Source organism: Equus caballus, chromosome 1 (assembly GCF_041296265.1).
Source record: "Equus caballus isolate H_3958 breed thoroughbred chromosome 1, TB-T2T, whole genome shotgun sequence".
NCBI lineage: Eukaryota > Metazoa > Chordata > Mammalia > Perissodactyla > Equidae > Equus > Equus caballus.
The window spans coordinates 56,997,790-57,018,335 of record NC_091684.1 but is presented as its reverse complement, the minus strand read 5'-3'; the positions used below and the strand labels follow the sequence as shown (position 1 = coordinate 57,018,335).

The window sequence follows — 20,546 nt, the reverse complement described above, 5'->3', positions numbered from 1 at the left end:
GATAATAGCCATCCTCACATGTGTGAGGTGATTTCTCACTGTGATTTTGATTTGCATTTCCCAGATTATTAGTGATGTTGAGTAGCTTTTTTATACTTCTTGGCCATTTGTGCGTCTTCTTTGGAGAAATCTCCATTCAGGTCCTTTGCCCATTTTTTAACTGGGTTATTTGTGTTTTTGCTATTGCATTGTGGAAGTTCCTTATATATTTTGGATATTAACCCCTCATCAGACAGATGGCCTGCTAATATTTTCTCTCGTCCCATAGGTAGCCTTTTGATTTTGTTAACTGTTTCCTTTGCTGTGCAGAAGCTTTTTTATTTTGATGTAGTCCCACTTGTCTATTTTTGCTTTTGTTGCCTATGCTTTCGGTGTCATATCCAAGAAATCATTGCCCAGTCCAATGTTTAGGAGGTTTTTTCCCTTTGTTTTACTTTTAGAGTTTTATTGTTTCAGGTTTGACATTTAAGTCCTTCATCTGTTTGAGCTGATTTTTGTGTATGCTGTGAGAAAAGGATCCAATTTCATTCTTTTGCCAGTAGTTATCCAATTGTTTCAGAACCATGCATTGAAGAGATTATTTTTTCTGCATTGTTTACTCTTGGCACCTTTATTGAAGATCAATTGACTTGATATGCATGGGTTTATTTCTGGGCTCTCTATTCTGTTCCATTGGCCTCTATGTCTGTTTTTAATGCTAGTAACATACTGTTTAGATTACCATAGCTTTGTAATGTGTTTTGAAATCAGGGAGTGTGATACCTCCAGTTTTTGGGGGTTTTTTTGAGGAAGATTGGCCCTGAGCTAACATCTGCTGTCAATCCTCCCCTTTTTTGCTGAGGAAGACTGGCCCTGAGCTAACATCCATGACCATCTTCCTCTATTTTATATGTGGGACGCCTATCACAGCATGGCTTGACAAACAGTGTGTAGGTCCACGCATGGGATCTGAACCAGTGAACCCCTGGCCACTGAAGTGGAAGGTATGAACTTAACCACTGTGCCACTGGGCTGGACCCTCAGCTTTGCTCTTTTTGCTCAAACATGCTTTGGCTATTTGGGGTCCAAAAGTTTTAAATTTTGGTTAAGTCTAATGTATCAATTTTTAAAAATTGCTTTGGTACCATATATAAGACATTATTACCTAATCCAAGGTGATGAAGTTTTACTCCCATGGTTTTCTCTAAGAGTTTTACAATTTTAGCTCTGGCATAGGTCTGTGATTCATTTTGAGTTAACTTTTGTGTATGGTGCGAGACAGAGGTCCAAGTTCATTTTCTTTTGTATGTGGATATCCAATTGTCCCAGAACCATTTGTTGAAAATACTATTATTTATTTCCTGCTGAATTTTCTTGGCACCTTTATTGAGAATCAATTGACCATAAATGTAAGGGTTTATTTCTGAAATATCACTTCTATTAATTATTATAGCTTTCTAGTAAGTTTTGAAGTTTGGAAGTGCCACTTTGATCTTTTTATTTTTCAAGATTCTTTTGGCTATTCCGAGCTCTTTGCATTTCCGTATGAATTTTAGGATCTGCTTGTCAATTTCCTCAAAAAAGCCAGCAGTGTTTTCTCAGAGATTGCACTAAATTTGTAGACCAATTTGGAGAGTATTGCCATCTTAACAACATTAAGTCTTCTCATCCATGAACATGGGATATCATTCCATTTCTTTTGTCTTTCATTTCATTCAGCAATGTTCTGTAGTTTTTTTAATGTGCAAATCTTGCACTGCTTTTGTTAAATCTATTCCTAAGTATGTTATTCTTTTGATACCATTGTGAATAGAATGCATTTACTGTTGTAATTGTTCAGAATTTTAAATGTTTATCTCCAATACAGTTTTATGCTGCTCTTTGGTTTGAGTACTTTCAGTATGTACAATTAACCACTTTGACTTCCTTGTGAGTTTTGTGTGAGCTAAGACTACACAATTGGGTCCTAAAATCACTTCTGTCGTTTCTACATAAGGAATACATTAATTACAATTGGAAAAAATTTGACCTTATTGATTAACAGCAATACTGCTCTGAATGAGGTGGTATATGAAAGGGTAAACTTGTTAGTCATTTATTGCTCTGATCACAGCTGTGGGACTTGAATTTCTAGCATGGTGAAGGCTGACTTTTACTTATTACTTAACCTCCTTATGAATGGAGCTTTGTTAAGATTGATTATAAGTGAGAACTGGTGATTTTATTTTAAAATGACTAAGCAATGCCTCATTTATTTCTTTATTTTTCACTTCTTCCTCATAGAAATTCTTTTGTGAATTTTAAAGATTTGCTTCTTCACTGCAATTACAGGGGAAAGTAATTTATTCCAGTGTTATTGAGATATAACTGATATATAACATTGTATTAATTTTATGTGTTTATGATTTGATGGTGATATATACCATGAAATGATTACCACAATAAGTTTAATTAACATCCATAATCTCACATATTTACAATTTTTTTTGATAAGAACTTTTAAGTTCTACTCTCTGGGCAACTTTCACATATGTGATACAATGTTGTTAACTTCAGTAACCGTGCTGTACATTACATTCCTAGAAATTATTTATCTTATACCTGGAAGTTTGTACCTTTTGACCACCTTCCTCCATTTCACACCTCCCCAGCCCCTGCCTCTGGCAACCACCAGTCTATCCTCTGTATCTATGAGTTCTGTTTTTTTAGATTTCAACTATTAGTGATATCATGACATTATTTGTCTTTCTCTGTCTGACTTACTTCACTTAGCAAAATGTCCTCAAGGTCCAAACACGTTGTTGCAAATGGCAGAATTTCCTTCTTTTTATGGCTGAATAATATTCCATTCTATATTTATACACCACATTATCTTTATCCATTCATCCATCGATGCACACTTAGGTTGTTTCCATGTCTTGGCTATTGTAAATAATGCTGCAACGAACAGAGGAGTGCAGATATCTTTTCAAGTGACTGTTTTCATTTCCTTTGGATAAAGACCCAGATGTGGAATTGCTGGATCATATGGTATGTAGTTCTATTTTTAATTTTTTTGAGGAACTTCCATACTGTTTTCCATAGTGGCTGCACCCATTTACATTCCCACCAAGAGTGTACAAGGGTTCCCTTTTCTCCACATCCTTGCCAATGCTTGTTATCTCTGTTTTTTTTTTTTTTTTTTGATGATAGCCATTGTAACAGGTACAAGGTGATATCTCATTGTGGTTTTGATTTGCATTTTCCTGATGATTAGTGATGTTGAGCACCTTTTCATGTACCCATTGGCAATACATATGCTTTCTTTGGAGATGTCTATTCAGTTCATCTGCTCATTTTTTCCCCACTTTTTAATCAGATTGTTTGCTTTTTTGTTATTGAGTTGTATGAGTTCTTTATATTTTTTGGGGTATTAACCCCTTATCAGATATACAATTTGAAAATATTTTCTCCAATTCAGTAGCTTGCTTTTTCATTTTGTTGATGGTTTCCTTTGCTGTACAGAAGCTTTTTAGTTTGATATAGTCCCATTTGCTTGTTTTTGCTTTTGTTGCCTTTGCTTTAGGCATCAAATCCAAAAAATCATTGCCAAGACAAATGTCAAGGAAATTACCACCTATGTTTTCTTCTAGGAGTTTTATGGCTCAGGTCTTACATTCAAGTTTTTAATCTATTTTGAGTTAATTTTTGTGTATGGTGTAAGACAGTGGTCCAGTTTCATTCTTTGGCATGTGGCTGTCCAGTTTTTCCAACACCATTTATGGAAGAGATTGTTCTTTCTCCATTGTATATTCTTGGCTTCTGTGTCATAAGTTAATTGACCATCTATGCATGGGTTTATTTTTGGGATCTCTATTCTGTTCCGTTGATTTACTTATCTGTTTTTAGGCCAATACCATACTGTTTTGATTATGATAGCTTTGTAATATAGTTTGATATCAGGAAGTATGATGCCTTTAGCTATGTTCTTCTTTCTCAAGGTTAGTTTGACTATTCAAGGTCTTTTGTGGTTCCCTACAAGTTTTACGATTGTTCTATTTCTGTGAAAAATGACATTGGAATTTTGATAAGGATTGCATTGAATGTCTAGATTGCTTTGGGTGGTATGGACATTTTAGCAATATTAATTCTTTCAATTCATGAGCATGAAATACCTTTCCGCTTATTTGTGTCTTCTGCAATTTGTTTCATCATTGTCTTACAGTTTTCAGTGTACAGGTCTTTCAGTTCCTTGGTTAAAGTCATTCCTAGGTATTTTATTCTTTTTGATGCAATTGTAAATGAGATTGTTTTATTAATTTTTCTTTTTGATAGTTCATTATTAGTGTATAGAAACACAACAGATTTTTGTGTATTGATTTTGTATCTTGTGTCTTGACTGAGTTTATTAGTTTTAACAGTTTTTTGGTGGTGTCGTTAGGGTTTCCCATATATAATATCATGTTATGTGCAAATAGTGACAGTTGTACTTCTTCCCTTCCAATTGGATGCCTTTTATTTCTTTTTCTTGACTAATTGCTCTGGCTAGGATTTGCAGTACTATGTAGAATAGAAGTGGTGATAGAGGGCATCCTTGTTTTGTTCCTAATCTAGAGGGAAAGCTTTCAGCTTTTCACCATTGAGTATGATGTTGGCTGTGGGATTGTCATATATTGTCTTGGTATGTTGAGATACTTTCCCTCTATACACACTTTGTAGAAATTTATTTATTTATTTTATCATGAATTCATGGTAAATTGTTTCAAATGCTCTTTGTGCATCTATTGAGATTACAATATGATTTTTTTCCCCTTCATTTTGTTAATCAATGTATCACATTGATTGATTTGTCGTTGTTCAACCATCCTTGCCTCCCTGGAATAAATTCCACTTGATTATGGTGTATGATCTTTTTAATGTATTTTGAATTTTGTTTGCTAACGTTTTGTTGCCTATTTCTGCATCTATGTTCATCAGCGATATTGGCCTGTAATTTTGTTTTCTTATAGTGACCTTGTCTGGTTTTGGTATCAGGGTAATATCAGGTAAAATGAGTTTGGAAGTGTTTCCTCCTCTTCTATTTTTTTGGAAGAGTTCAAGAAGAATTGGTATTAATTCTTCTTTAAATATTTGGTAGAATTCACCATTGAAGCCATCTGGTCCTGGAACTTTCTTGGGAGATTTTTGATTACTGATTCAATCTCCTTACTAATAATCAGTCTGTTTACAGTTTCTATTGCTTCAAGATTCAATTTTGGTAGGTTGTATGTTTCTAGGAATTGATCTATTGCTTCTAGTTTTCCAATTTGTTGGTATGTAATTGTTCACTGTAGTCTATTATGATCCTTTGTATTTCTATGTTACCAGATGTAATGTCTTGTCTTTCATTTATAATTTTTTTTTAGTCTCCTTTCTTTTTCTTGGTAAGTCTAACTAAAGGTGTGCCTATTTTGTTTATCTTTTCAAAAAAACTAATTCTTTTTTTAATTGATCTTTTCTATTGTCTTTTTAGTCTCTATTTCATTTGTTTCTGCTCTGATCTTTGTTATTTTCTTCCTTCTACTAACTTTGGGCTTCATTTGTTCTTTTTATTTATTCCTTGAGGTGTAAAGTTAGGTTGTTTATTTGAGATCTTTCTTGTTTCTTAAGACAGGCTTTTATTGCTATGAACTTCTTTCTTAGAACTGTATCCCATAAGTTTTGCTGCATCCCATAAGTTTTGGTATGTTGTATTTCCATTTTCATTTGTATTAATGTGTTTTTTGATTTCTCTTTTGACTTCTTCTTGACCCATGATTATTCAGGAAGCATGCTGTTTAGTCCCCATATATTTGTGAATTTTCCAGTTTTCTTCTTGTAATTCATGTCTATTTTCATACTATTGTGGTTAGAAAAGATGCTTGATATGGTTTCAATCTTCTTAAATTTATTAAGATTTGTTTTGTGGCATAACATATAATTTATCCTGGAGAATGTTTCATGTGCACTTGAGAAGAATGCGTATTCTGTTGCTTTTGGCTGGCATGTTCTGTAAATCTGTTAAGTCAACCTGGTCTAATATACAGTTTAAGTCCAATATTTCTTTGTTGATTTTTTTGTCTGGATCATCTATTTACTGTTGAAAGTGGAGTACTGAAGTACTATTATTGTATTGCTGTTTATTTCTTCCTTCAGGTCTGTGATTATTTGCTTTACATATTTAGGTGCTCCTATATTGGGTGCATAAATACTGATAAATGTTACAAAATCCTCTTTTTGGATTGACCCCTTTACCATTGTATAATGATCTTTGTCTGCTAGTACAGTCTGTGTCTTAATGTCTATTTTGTCTGATATAAGTGTAGCTACCCTTGCTTTCTTTTGATATCTGTTTATATGGAATATCTTTTTCCATCCATTCATTTTCAGTCTGTGTGTGTCCTTAAAGCTGAAGTGAGTGTCTTGTAGGCAGCCTATAGCTGAGTCTTGTTTGTTTTAATCCATTCAGCTACCCTATGTCTTTTTATTGGAGAATTCCCTCCATTTACATTTAAAGTAGTCATTGATAGGTACGTACTTACTGGCATTTTGTTCTTTGTTTTCTGGCAGCTTTGTAATTCCTTTGTTTCTTTCTTCTTCTCTTCCTTTGCCACTTGATGGTTTTCTGTAGTGGTATGCTTAGATTCTTTTCTCTTTCTCTTTTGTGTATCTACTATAGGTTTTTGCCTTGTTACTGTGATGTTGTTACTGTGAGGCTTACATAAAACATCTTTTATTTATAACAGGCCATTTTAAGTTGATAACAACTTAATTTTGAATGTATTTTAAAGCTCTACATTTTTACTCCCCCCCATGTTATGTTTTTGATGTCACAATTTACATCTTTTATCTCGTGTATCCATTAACAAATTATTATAGTTGAAGTTATTTTTACTACTTTTGTCTTTGAACCTTCATATCAGATTCATAAGTGATTAACCCACCACCTCTACAAGATTAGATTATTCTGAATTTTACTATATATTTACCTTTACCAGTGAGATTTATACTTTCATATGTTTTCCTGTTACTAGCACCCTTTGTTTCAGCTCAAACAAAGCACTTTAACATTTCTTGTAAGGTCAATCTGGTGGTGCTAAACTCCATTAACTTTTGCTTGTCTGGAAAACTTTCTTTTTTCAATTACTAATGACAATTTTTCTGGGTAAAGTATTCTTGGTTGACAGTTTTTTTCTTTCAGCACTTTGAATATATTGTGTCACTCCTCTCTGGCCTGGACGTTTCTGCTGGAAAATCTGCTTATAGTCTTAAGAGTGTTCTTTTGTGTGTAAAAAGTTGTTTTCCCCTTGCTGCTTTTTTTTTTTTAAGATTTTTTATTTTTTCCTTTTCTCCCCAAAGCCCCCCGGTACATAGTTGTGTATTCTTCGTTGTGGGTTCTTCTAGTTGTGGCATGTGGGACGCTGCCTCAGCGTGGTCTGATGAGCAGTGCCATGTCCGCGCCCAGGATTCAAACTAACGAAACACTGGGCCGCCTGCAGCGGAGAGCGCGAACTTAACCACTCGGCCACGGGGCCAGCCCCCTCCCCTTGCTGCTTTTAAGCTTTTCTCCTTGTCTTTAACTTTTGACAGTTTAAGTATAATGTATCTTTTTGGGTTTCTTTGGATTCATCTTATTTGGAACTCTCTGTTTCCGAATCTGGATGTCAGTTTCTTTTCTCAGGTTGGGGAAGTTTTCAGCCATTGTTCCTTCAAATAAGCTTTCTAGTCCCTTTTCTTTCTCCTCTCTTTCTGGGACCCCTAGAATGCAAATATTGGTCCACTTGATGGTGTTCCATAAATCTCTTTAGGTGCCTTTACTCTTTTTCATTCTCTTTTCTTTTTGATCCTCTGGTTGGATGAATTCCACTGCCTTGTCTTTGAATTTGCTGACTCTTTTCCCACTTCAGTCTGCTTTGAATTCCTCTATTGAATTTTTCAAATTATGTATCCTTCAGCACTGTGATTTCTGTTTGGTATTGTCTGTCTTTGTTGAAATTCTCACTTTGTTCATGCATTGTTCTTCTGACCTCAGTAAGCATCTTTATGACCAATATTTTGAAAATTTTATCAGGTAAGTCACTTACGTCCATTTTATTAAGGACTTTTCCTGAGGTTTTTTGTTGTTCTTTTATTTCAAACATATTCCTCTGTTTCATCATTTTCCTTGACTCTCTATATTGGTTTCCCTACATTAGATTAAATAGCCACCTCCCCCAGTCTTAAAGGAGTGGCCTTGTTTAGGAGATCAACCTTATCATTCAGCCTGGACTTGGCTCTTGGCTGTCTCACACATCTTTGTGATTGTCCAAGCAGTCTTCTTTGTTCTTAGTGGCTCTCAGTTGTTGAGGGTGTGCCAAGACCTGTCAGTGTCCCAATGGTGATGATCTCAATGAACACCTAGATGCAGGCTGATTAGAAGTTGGACTCTCAGGCAGCAGCTTTTAAAGTATGCAAATATACCATTTTCAGGGAAAGACTGAGAGATGGTCATTTCTCATGTCCACTCCTTCTGTGCTGAACTTCAGAGGGACAGACAGCAGACAGCCAAGGACTTCCCTTTGTTTGCCACAGTCCCACTGAACCTGTGAACACAAGCCCCTCTGACCACCGGAGCCAGACAATCAAAGGATGTGTCCTCTGGGCTGTAGCCACAAAAGCCAGAGTGCGAGATGTGTGCTCAAGCTCCCTTCATGGGGACACTGGTAACCCGGAGTGGGGTAGAGAGAGACCATGAAGATGGTGTGTGCCAGCCTCCCTAGTCTTTGGAGAGGGTTGCAGTGGGTCTCTAGTTGTGTGTCAAACTAGAAGCCTGACCCTTAAACTGAAGCCCCCAAGATATGCAAATAGACTTCCCTCAGGGAAAAATTGGGAGTTGAGTGCCTCTGACTGCTGCCTCTCTGCTGAGCTCCTGGGTGATAGCTGGTCAAGTACTGTTTCTCAGGGCTGGCCCAGTGGTGCAGCAGTTAAGTGCGCACGTTCCACTTCGGCGGCCCAGGGTTCGCCAGTTCAGATCCTGGGTGCGGACATGGCACTGCATGGCAGGCCATGCTGTGGTAGGCATCCCACATATAAAGTAGAGGAAGATCGGTATGGATGTTAGCTCAGGGCCAGTCTTCCTCAGCAAAAAAGAGGAGGATTGGCAGCAGATGTTAGCTCAGGGCTAATCTTCCTCAAAAAAAAAGAACTGTTTCTCTGTTTGCTGTAGTCCTGAGAGAACTGCAAAGGCAAGCTCTGCTGGCCATCAGAGCCAGATGACCAAGATGTCTGTCCTCCAGGTGGCAGTTGCAAAAGCCAGGGTGCCTGATATGCTCACGAGCTCCCTCCAGGGAGACACCTGCAACCTGGAGTGGGTCAGAGGGAGAGCATGAAGATGGTGCTCATTGGCTTCCCCTGTCTCTGGAGAGGACCGCAATTGGCCTCTAGACCCACACTAAATTAGAAGCCTGACTCTCAGACCAAAGCTTTAAGACATCCACATAGTCTTTCAGGGAAAGACTGACTGTTTTAGTCTGCTGCTTCTGTGCTGAGCCCTGGAGGGACAGCCATGGCGAGTCCTCGTGAACTCATTAAGAACTGTTTCTTTGTTGTGCATAGTCTTGTGGGTCTCGTGGACGCAAACCATGTTGACTTTCAGAACTAGGTGTTTTTTGGGCCCGTCTCCTAGGTGGAAGTCTTAAAAGTTGGGGCACTAGATGTTGGGTCTAAACTTTTCACTCCTCAGGGGCAAGCTGGGTGTTGTTAGTTCCCTGTCAGTTGTCTGTTGCCATGCCAGGGGTGGGGTTCACGGTGAGGTTGTGTCTCAGCCTCTCCTACCTGTTTCAATGTGGGTTTATTCTTGTTTTCTTAGTGTGTCCGAGTCTCTCACGTAGTTTCTGGATTTCTTTCAGAAGGAATTGTTTCACATGTAGCTGTATATTTGGGGTATCTGTGGGAGGAGGTGAGCTCAGGAGACTTCTATGTCACCATCTTGAATTAGAACTCTGAAAGTAATTCATAAAAATTTTTAATGATTGGTAAAATAATAGTGAGGCCTTTAGGAGCTATGCATGTGGAGGATTATTATGATGTATGTGTATATTTTTTGGGGGGGAGGAGGCTATGGAGTTTTGTTTTAATACACTTTAAGGGAATATATCTGAAGATACTGACATTTAAAACCAAACAGAAGAATTTTCTCATTGAAGTAGTTTGTTTTCCTATTTGGGGATACCTGGCAGAGACCATGTTTTAGTTATCATTTTGTACTCCATAGTGCTTTGCACACTGTATTGGTAAATAAATATTTGTTATATGAATGAATGAGCTCTTTGTAAGGGCTAGGTATCATTTCTTAGAAAAAATTGATAGCATTGTCACTCTCAACTTCAAAGCACTGGAATGAGATTCAGCAGATGGCAAAAATCAAGGATACAAGTTTCTGCTAATTCAGCATAATAGAAGTTAGACTTGCTCATATTTAGTAAGAAAAGGAAATATTGGAAAAAATAATGAATAATTAACATTAGTCTGGCATCTTCGTTGTATGGTTTAGGTTTCCCCTCAAAAAAATTAAATTGACATCAAGAATAACATTATAGAAATGTTTACTGGTGGCATATTAGTCAATAGATTGTTTGGAGATAAATTCAATAGATAGCAATTATGGACAGCTATTTCAGCTCAAAGTTTGAACACTTAATTAATTTGTAAGTCCATACTATTTTCTTTTTTTATTGTTTGTTTTACAATATGGATTGCCATGTTCTGTTGTCACTTTGATTTACTATAAATAGCTTTAAATATATGATACTCCTCATACTAAGAGATAGTGTTGTAGGAATCGCAATCTTAAATGTAATACTCAGATCTGTTTTATGTATTTTATTACCTTAAAACTATTGTCAATTTAAAATTTGTGAAGTTATTTTGTCAGTTCTTTGGCAGTTTTTAAAAATAATTTATCATCTTCTTTCTTCGAAATTCTGAAGTATCATCATTTATCTCTATTTTTAAAAACTCTTCACATTGAAATTTATTTAGATGGATAATTTATAGATATGTTGTATAAAATGTTTTACACATAAAAACATTACTAAAATATTTTTTATGTGGCGCAATGTATTTTTACAAATAAATATGTAATTAAAGTTTGCCTAAGTAAGATTGAAATTTAAGATATTGCCAATGTTTTAAAATATAACAGACAATTTTTACTTCAAGATTTATTTGTTCTCATTATTGGAAGTGAAAAGTTTATTAGTTTTTCTACACAGACATATCTGCACACACTCCTTAAATATTTTATTTTATCTTAACTGATGTAATGTGAATATTAGCCAGTCCCTTAATGGGCTCTTGATGGGACCAGGCCCACTTTTGGTAGAGGTCAGTTGATTGAGTCTCATACAATTGCTTTTGCCTAAACCTCTCTCATACTACATTGACTAAGATTTCCAGTGTTGGTGTCTTTATAGAAGACAACTTAATGACACTTGAAAAGCTATCTAACTGCAGAATCCTTCTTAATATTTTACAATACCTTCACTCACTTAACCCCAACTTTTACCATTTTTTTCTTCCACAATCAACTTGACAACATTTTTACCAACTTACCTTTACTGAGTGTCTCTAAGCATTCAAATTAGTTTTCAAAGAAATAACAAATCTTTTTTGTACTATTATTTGATAAGCTTATGTATTTAATAAAATTACATAATTATAATTACAACTTAGCTGAAAAGGTTGGGGAACAAACTAAGAGACTCTTGGACACTTCAGTTAGTGGGAGCAGAAGGGCTCAGTATACTTGAGATAATCCTTTGGTATTGAGCAGAAAGGAGGGATCATTAATACGTTGCTGAGAGGGAATAGAAAGAGTTGATCAATCTAGAGAGATGTTTAAGAGAAGGTCTCTAAAGAGAGCTGCTACTTTATCCCAACTATGATGTTAGGAGATATTTCCAGCACTTTTATAGAAACCAGTTCCATCAAATTTTATATTTTATAAGATTTACAATTTTATAGAATTAGTCCTATTAAGTATTCCCAAGCTCTTTTTGATTGTTCTCAATGGTGTGGGGCTTGGTGGCAGGTTGCCTAAGTGTTTCCACTTTAGTTAACTCAATATGCTGTCCTGCTGTTGTCTTTATGTGACCACAGCTGTCCTCTGCCGCACGCCTGCTGCTGGCCTTGAAGGTGGGAATTCTGCTCTGTCTCTGAATTGCTTCATTAGAGGGAACCGGGACAGTGCTTGGTCTAGGGATAATCACTCTCCATTGTTGAGGAGCCTTCTGTGTACTCTACCCAATGTCCCATGAGTCATGAAGTTTTCCATTCTGGTGGTGGGAACAAACACTATTCCCAGCCCCATGTGAGTGCCAAGTACTCTTGACTCAAATCCTTTTGGATGGTTCTTTCCCTAGCCTTGCGTAGTTTCTTCCCATGTATGGGTTGGTCAGTATTTAGCTGAATACTCAAAAGGGTGCCTCTGCAGATCTTGTGAGCTCTCTCTCTGTGGTGCTCTCTGCTTTCCCATTCTCTGTCCTGTATACTTCCCCTGCCATAATCTCCTGGGATCTCAGCATTTTCCTCTCCAGCTCAGAGAGTTTGCTGGCCTCTGTCTTAGTTTCCCCTTCCTGTGTGTGGCCTGGAAAGTCTCTCAAGGCAGTAAGCTAGGGTATCAAAGGGCTCATCCTGTTTGTTTCCTATTTCTCAGAGATTACTGTCCTTTATTGCCTGATGCCCAGCGACTTCACAATCATTTTTCGTATATTTTCATATATGTTTTTGTTGTTTCAGGTGGGAAAGAAGCATAGTCTTTGTTATTCTTCTTTGGCTGGAACCAAATTATAACTTTTAGTAAGACTTTCCTGAGAGTTTGAAGATAATGACAGGGAAATAAAACACAGCCAACAGTTTACAATGGCAACCATATGCACCACATTCTGAGTCCACAGGTCCTGCTGATGTCCTTGTAACTCTCAAACCTGAATCCACATGGCAGCAGCCCTAGGTTTTTGGCCCTTGCCTCTTGCCATGATATGGTTCTCCTTTATCATGCGAAACAGTTTGTTCCTTGCAGTCAAACTGTCTCAAACATTTTAAAGGAGGGTTCTTTCTGTTTTTTTTTTACATCTGTGTAGGTTTACATCTAGTTGAAGTCATCTTCCCCTCTTCTCTGCCAAAATAAAGATCAATCTACTCCAAAGCTAAATTCAAGCTCCTACCTCTTAGGAGCTTTCAAATTCCAAATGGCTGTTTCCCAATTAAAAACAAATAAAACCAAACCCCTGGTGCCCAGTTTCAGCCTGGGAACCCCATTATACCAGAGTATGTTATTATATATTGATTAGATTAATATGCACTAGTGCATGAACTAGTATATTGCACTAGCATATGGTATATTAAAACACATACAGAAGGGTGGCCAGAGGCATGCACTAGGAATCTTAATTGAATCATAAATAAATGATAAATTATAAAAGTTGGAAAATTTGATCTTTAGTGCTTGCCTCTTTTCATTTTGGTTGTTCCCCTTTCTCCTCTGGATGTTTTGCTTGCACATTTTCTTTGATTTTCAAGCTTATAATCAATATAATCATTTATAGAAAGTGGAGTTATACTATAAATGTAGCGAAGGAGCTTGCTATTTAAATGAACCATGTAGTTATCTTTTATAAATTGAAGAATATTTTGTAATGTGTCTATTTGGCCAAGAATTTTTCTTTTTTTGCTTCTGGAGTTTATTCATATGATCATATAAAGTTTTTATATATCAGGTTTTTGTGTATTCAGGAGTTTTCATATGTTACACTTATAGGTGCACAAGATGTACTATATAAATCTTTGTAGAGCATATCCCTTAGTACCTTATTCAAGCAAGCATTTCAGAACTGATATTTTGAAGATTAAAAAGAATATATTTGAGGGGCTGGCCCCGTGGCCGAGTGGTTAAGTTCGCGCGCTCCGCTGCAGGCGGCCCAGTGTTTCGTTGGTTCGAATCCTGGGCGTGGACATGGCACTGCTCATCAAACCACGCTGAGGCAGCGTCCCACATGCCACAACTAGAAGAACCCACAACGAAGAATATACAACTATGTACTGGGGGGCTTTGGGGAGAAAAAAGGAAAAAAAATAAAAATCTTTAAAAAAAAATAAAATAAAAAAAGAATATATTTGATAGGAAAGGACCAAAATGAATCCAGTAGAAAGAAACTTTCTGAACCTAGTTCTTGTGGTATTTTCAAGACCTTTAGTAAATTGCTTTTATGTATGGAATAGGATTTCTTGAAGGAAAGATGCAGTTTTTTATTTGTATGTGTTTTAAAAGTGAAATTTCTTATTCATTAAACTTCAAAGTAAAATCATTATAAGAAAGATTGGGAGAATATTTCGAGAGAATGGAAATGCTTTGTGCAGACTTTATAAAGCATGGATGCTAATATTTTAGATAGAAAGGAAATTTGTTGAAAGTTTTTTTCTATTTAATTAGGAAAATAGCCATTTTCTCCTGACACATGTCAGTTTGACAGTGAACTGGCTAAATTCTATAAAGAAGCTTTCTTTGTCAATAGCTGGAACATGTTGCTCTTACCTAGAACATTTCTGTACGTGTCCTCTGACACCACAGGCAGAGGTAGGTCCTTCTCTGTGCCTTAATACTTTGTACAGGTCTCTCCTGAGCCCTGCTTAGATTGTATCACATGTTTGTTGACTCTCGTTTGTGAAACTTCTTGGGCTGCAAAATTGCTCTGTATTGATTTCTGTATCCTGAATGCTGAGAATGGAGCTGTGTTATATAGGGAAAACAAGTGTTTGTCAAAGGAAAGTCGGATAATGTTCATTCACATATTCATTCAGAAACACACATTCAATGTATTGAATATATGCAGTAGAGTAGGCACTGTTCTAGACCCTGGGAATACTATGATGACCAGGACCAATGCAGCTCTTACCTCACTAGTCTTACGGCTCAGAAGAAAAGACAGACTTGGATACAAGCCATCACAGTAAATGATGCTGAGGGTTATGATAGGAAGCATAGAATCCTACTCTAAGACCGGCCTTCAGTAATGGGGGTCTAAGGCTTTACAGAGGAGGTGATGTTTCCATTGGGACTAGAAGTCTGAGCTGAAACCAGCTGAAAAGTGTTGGGAGTATTGTGGGGAAGGGAAGGTGATGAGTCCAGTAATAGGAAGCTTGCTCCATGCATCTTTATTAGTGTATTACAGGAGTGACTTTTTTTCTTCCAACAGAGCTACTTGGTTGACTCTTCATATTACCTTAACAGAGACAAAGACTGTAATAGTTGTTTAATGTTTAAATGATCTTTTTCTGAATATGGCTCTTCAGCCAGTTGTTCAACATCCCAACGTTTTAGAGTCACGAACACATAATTCTTTTTTGATATATATTTAGCTTTAGTGTATAAAGTCAAAGACAGTATCCTAAAAAGACTATCATAACTTTCTGTTCAGAATCCTGACAAGAAAAGATAATCTTCCTTTTGTGGAAATTCATCTGCTCTCTAAATTTCGGAGGTCACTTTAATTTTTCACAGTCTTCTAGCAGCAATTTTGACTTGCAGAGAAACACATAAAAATCACCGTTTACTGATCTTAAGAATTTATCATCTCTACTAGAAGCTTCCTGAGAAAGTAACAGCTAATATTTGTTGAATGCTTTCCAAGTTCAGATATTGTGCTAACTCTATGTTATGAACTATATCTTATGTAAACATCTCAGAAACACTGTGGAATAAGTAATATTTTTATCCCTTTTCTATAGACGAGGAGACTGAAAATATTTAAGTGTCCTAGGTGTGACAACTAGAAGAGTCAGATAATAATTTGATCTCAGAAGTGTCTGACTTGAGTCTGAGTTCCTACGTTGGTATTCCTTCAGAGAGCTAAATGTGATATGTTAACACAGTTTCAAACCCTCTTCACAGGTTTCGTCCATTATAAGGAACACTATTCTTTGTTATATTTAGCAAACATAATGTATTCCATTTTTTTATGCTGAAGTTCATGAGTAGATGAAAACTAAAATATTCATGGAGTAAAGTAGACAAGACAGGCCCTTTCATATGTTGTTGAGGGGATGGTGTGTATTGGGAAAGTTTTTGGCAATATATATCAGAACTTAAAATTCATTTGCCCCTTGACTCAGCAATTTTAGTTTTAAGAGTTTATCCTACAGCTAACTTTGCTCACACGTGCAAAGATTTATGTCATGGTGTTCTTTGGTAGTATTGTTTGAAATAGGAAAGAGCTGGAAATGGTTGTGTTCAGTAGGAGCCTAGTAAGATAAGTTATAGTGGTCAATAAAATGTAACTTTATTCAAGCATTAAAAAGGACAATACCAGCTAGTTAAGTCTTTACTAAGTTCTGAGCATGGCTCTTATTGAATCTTCATAAAAATTGTAGGTATTATTCTTATTAGCTCCATTGATAGAGGAGAAAAATGAAGCTTAAGGAGGTGAAGTGATGTGTCCAGGGTAGCAGGACAGAGACACTGAAGCAGAATGGCTTCAGAGCCCACACTTAGGTACTGGGCCATATGCCTCCTGGTCGTCTATTTTCCAATGTGAAAAGGAGATAAGTTGAGAAGGTAAAAGAACAAACTGTAGAAAGTTTTATAGAACATTTGTGAAAATGTTCTATATCTATATCCTCTATCTGTTTCATTTATAACATATAAAATATCTCTATATGTTTTCTTATGACATAAAATCTCTATTATATAAAATATACATAACTGTGAATGTATATATGTGATTATATTCATAAATACACACACATAAAACCTACATATAAATATATGTACATATAAATATACATATATATACTTATGCACACATATAAAACATACATTCATGGAAAAATTTCTGGACATATAAAAACAATGGGTATTTTTTGGACTAGTATGGAGACTTTTAAAAAATTTTCACTTTATACTCTTCAGTATGGTGAATTATTTAAAAGTAATGAACACATATTGCTTCCATAATAAAAATAATTTTAAATTGGAAAACTTAAAAAAATAGTGGATGTGGTAAATCTTTAACAATTATTTTACTGGAGGAGAGTAAAGAGGGACTTTTCACTTTATACCTTTATGAACTGTGAACTTTTGAAAATGAATGAGTACACATTACTTTTGTAATAAAAATATTTTAAGTGCAAAATCTTTAAAAATAGTGGATATATTTCTCCAACAATTATGAAATATTATTTCTGTGACTAAGTTTAGGATATAGTTTATTCATTATACTGACAGTTTAGGATAATTCTGCTTATGTTAAACTCTTTTCAGAGAGCTGCTGTCTTGTCGTCTTAAAGGTTAACTCTTTTCTAACGTCCGTTGCTTTGGAAAGTCTCAATGAAAATTTACCTTATCTTTATAGACAAGATTGTTTCCAACTGAAGTCTTAGTAATGAAACCTTTACAGCAAATGAGATGCAGCAAATGCAGAAGTTGACAGGACTTTTACTAGGTGTTGCTAGTCAATTGAACACAATTTTCTTACAGGAAAATGGTATCATGCTTCTTAAACTCCAGAGCATTTATCAAAAACAAATATCAATGTGAAACTACATTGTTTATTAAGAGACAATGTTTAGTGTCAACTGACATTATTTTAATATTAGGCCTAGTCATGGAATGTACTTGGAATTAGGTCGGATGATAAATGCTGGAATAGGCATAGCTAAAACTTAAAGTATAACTCATTTGGGATTGTGTTTTTCAGGCGAAGCTCTGAAAGAATCAGCTGAGAGATTTGCAGATGACCCCTGTTATCTCCCGAAAAGGGAGGCTGTGGTTCAAGCCGCCCGTGCCTTGTTGGCTGCAGTTACCAGACTCCTTATCCTCGCTGACATGATTGATGTCGTGTGTCTTTTGCAGCACGTGTCAGCTGTAAGTAAAAGATGGCTTAGTTTACCTGGGCATTGTTCTCACTTCTAAGTCCGTTCTCTGAACCTGGCGTCAATCCTAGTGCATCCTGGCCTCAGTCTTCTTTCTTTCTTTTTTTTTTTTGAGGAAGATTAGCCCTGAGTTAACATCTGCTGCCAATCCTCCTCTTTTTGCTGAGGAAGACTGGCTCTGAGCTAACATCTGTGCCCATCTTCCTCTACTTTATATGTGGGACGCTTGCCACAGCATGGCTTGCCAAGCGGTGCATGGGTCCGCACCCAGGATCCGAACCAGCAAACCCCGGACCGCCGAAGTGAAACGTGTGAACTTAACCGCTGTGCCACCGGGCTGTCCCCTCACTCTTATTTCTTAATGTCACCCATCAGAAGCTGACTGGATTGGGTTGTGAAAGTAATGTATACTTCAAAAGAACAGAGCCAGAAGTTAGTTTTAAAGCCAGTGGGAGATTGAAAAACAGAAGATGGCTTACTGATAAGGAAATGACCAGTAGAAAGTTCTAGGCTTTTGACCAAATGGTTATACAAAAATTATGTCCTATATAAATATATAAATAAATACATATAATAACATAATTATATAGATAATCTAGAAAATAAATATATAGATATACATAATTTGAGAAAGAGAAACTGTAAAGCTTAAGACATTTGGAAGTTTATCCTAGTTTGTAAATGAATACTACTTTGCCAGCTCTTCTTGATGCAAGATAAATGGTTTACAGGTAGCATGTGGTATCTGTAGTAATCCATTAAGGAAAATGTATAAATGGATCAAGAGTAAAGAATATATTTTAACTAGGAGACTACAAAGGCAGCAAGTTATCTTGCTTGCTTTATTTTGCTAGACAAATCCAGTTAGCAAAGGTTTAGTAGAAAGAGAATTTTATTAAAGCATTTTTTACTTTTTCAATTTACTTAGTTTGACCAAGTCATTAATAGTGTCCAGATGAAGAGATTGCCAATAACCTCTTGGATTCTCTGCTCTATCTCCTGCTTTAGATGGGACCCTTACTCTTCCTTCCATAAATACATCTGCATTTTCATAAAGGCACCTGGTGACTGTAATATCACTATTCCATTAAGCAAATGGTGGCCTTGTCTGATTGACTTCTTGTCAAAGTCATTTTCTCTAATTGCTAAGCTAAACTTTTCTTTGCATCTTTCTCGTACTCATTAATGCTTATTTTATTTTTTGGTGAAGAAGATTGGCCCTGAGCTAAGATCTATTGCCAATCTGCCTCCTTTTGCTTGAGAAAGATTATCCCTGAGCTAACATCTGTGCCAATCTTCCTCTATTTTTTTTGTATGTGAGATACTGCCAGAGCATGGCTTGATGTCCATGCCTGGGATCCGAACTCACAAGCTCTGGGCTGCTGAAGCAGAGCACGTGAACTTAATCACTACACCACTGGGCTGGGCCCCATTAATACTTATTTTAATCCTAAAGTAGAGTGAACTTCCTTTATACTTTCATAGTCGTTTCCTTTGATAGTTTTATTACTGCAAAAAAGCAATTCAGTACTCTTTATTAAGTAGCTTTTTGGGAAAAGGATTAGTTCTCATCAGTAGCAGCTGTCTACTAGTGGATTTGTAGGTGAGATAATTAAGCAAGTTTTCTTGTTACTTGGTTATTGGTTTGGTGAATACCTTAAATTCCTGAACATTTCTGAGATTCATTTTTTCCATATGTGAATATAGACACTAATATATGCTGTAACCAGAAATGAGTATGAAAGATTAAGTGCCAGGTTATTCCTAGTGCCAATGACCCAACATTTTCTATGTTTTAGACCCTAGATTTTTTGAGATAGAGCAAAATGAAAGGCTTTTGTAAAGTGAAAATTGCTACCTTCATAATCAGTTAAGAGGTAACTGTATATATATACATATATACACACACACACACATATATATATACACATATATATGTAGATAGATACCATAAGCACCTTCACTCCCATTTTAATTGAGTGCCACTAACTGCTAGGCACAGTGCTAGGTAATTCACACACATCGTATCATTTAAATGAAGCAAGAGTTAATTGTAGATCAAAGAAAAGCAAGGTAATATCTTTTGCAATAAAAATTATAGTTAATATTTATTAATTTTTTTGTAATGTTCCAAGCACTGTGCTGAATTATCTCCTTTAATGCAATCCTCACAACAGCCCTATGATTATGATTCCTATTTTACAGAAGGAAAACTGAGGCATATTGAATTTAAGAAACTTGCTCAAGGCAGGAGGAAAAAACAAGTTTTGGAACTTAGTACTCCTAGGGTTAGAAGAGCTTTAACTATAAATCACTTTTCAGAATTATTTAGACAAGTTTGTGGCCCTATAAAAGTTTGCTAAGGGAGTTTAGGTATGTCAGAAGGGGGAGGCATTCTTAACTCTAACCACCCTCTCCCACGTTTGTTGATGCCTCATCAGAGCCTGAACGTGGGCTAGAGCATTTAAGTCACTTCTAAGTATGTATAATACAAAGTGATACCTCAACTATGAAAAAGGGAAGAACTTTGTGCTAAATTATGATATTTTTTCATTATTTCATTCTTATGAAAAACTCATATTTGAGTTGGATTATCAACTCATTTCTTTTGAGGTTTCACGTAGAATGAAGACAAACAATTTTTTTTGAGATCGTCAGGATTA

General features: G+C 36.0%; 1 protein-coding gene across 30 annotated transcripts in view; it reads left to right on the top strand.

Annotated features, from left to right (window-relative positions):
* Positions 1 to 20,546, top strand: part of CTNNA3 (catenin alpha 3) — a 1,507,895-nt gene that overhangs the window by 118,952 nt on the left and 1,368,397 nt on the right. For all 30 annotated transcript variants that reach the window (XM_070225803.1, XM_070225839.1, XM_070225762.1 and 27 more), the window contains one exon: positions 17,709 to 17,875. In XM_070225803.1, the coding sequence (XP_070081904.1) occupies positions 17,709 to 17,875 (167 nt within the window). The remainder of the gene's footprint in view (positions 1 to 17,708; positions 17,876 to 20,546) is intronic.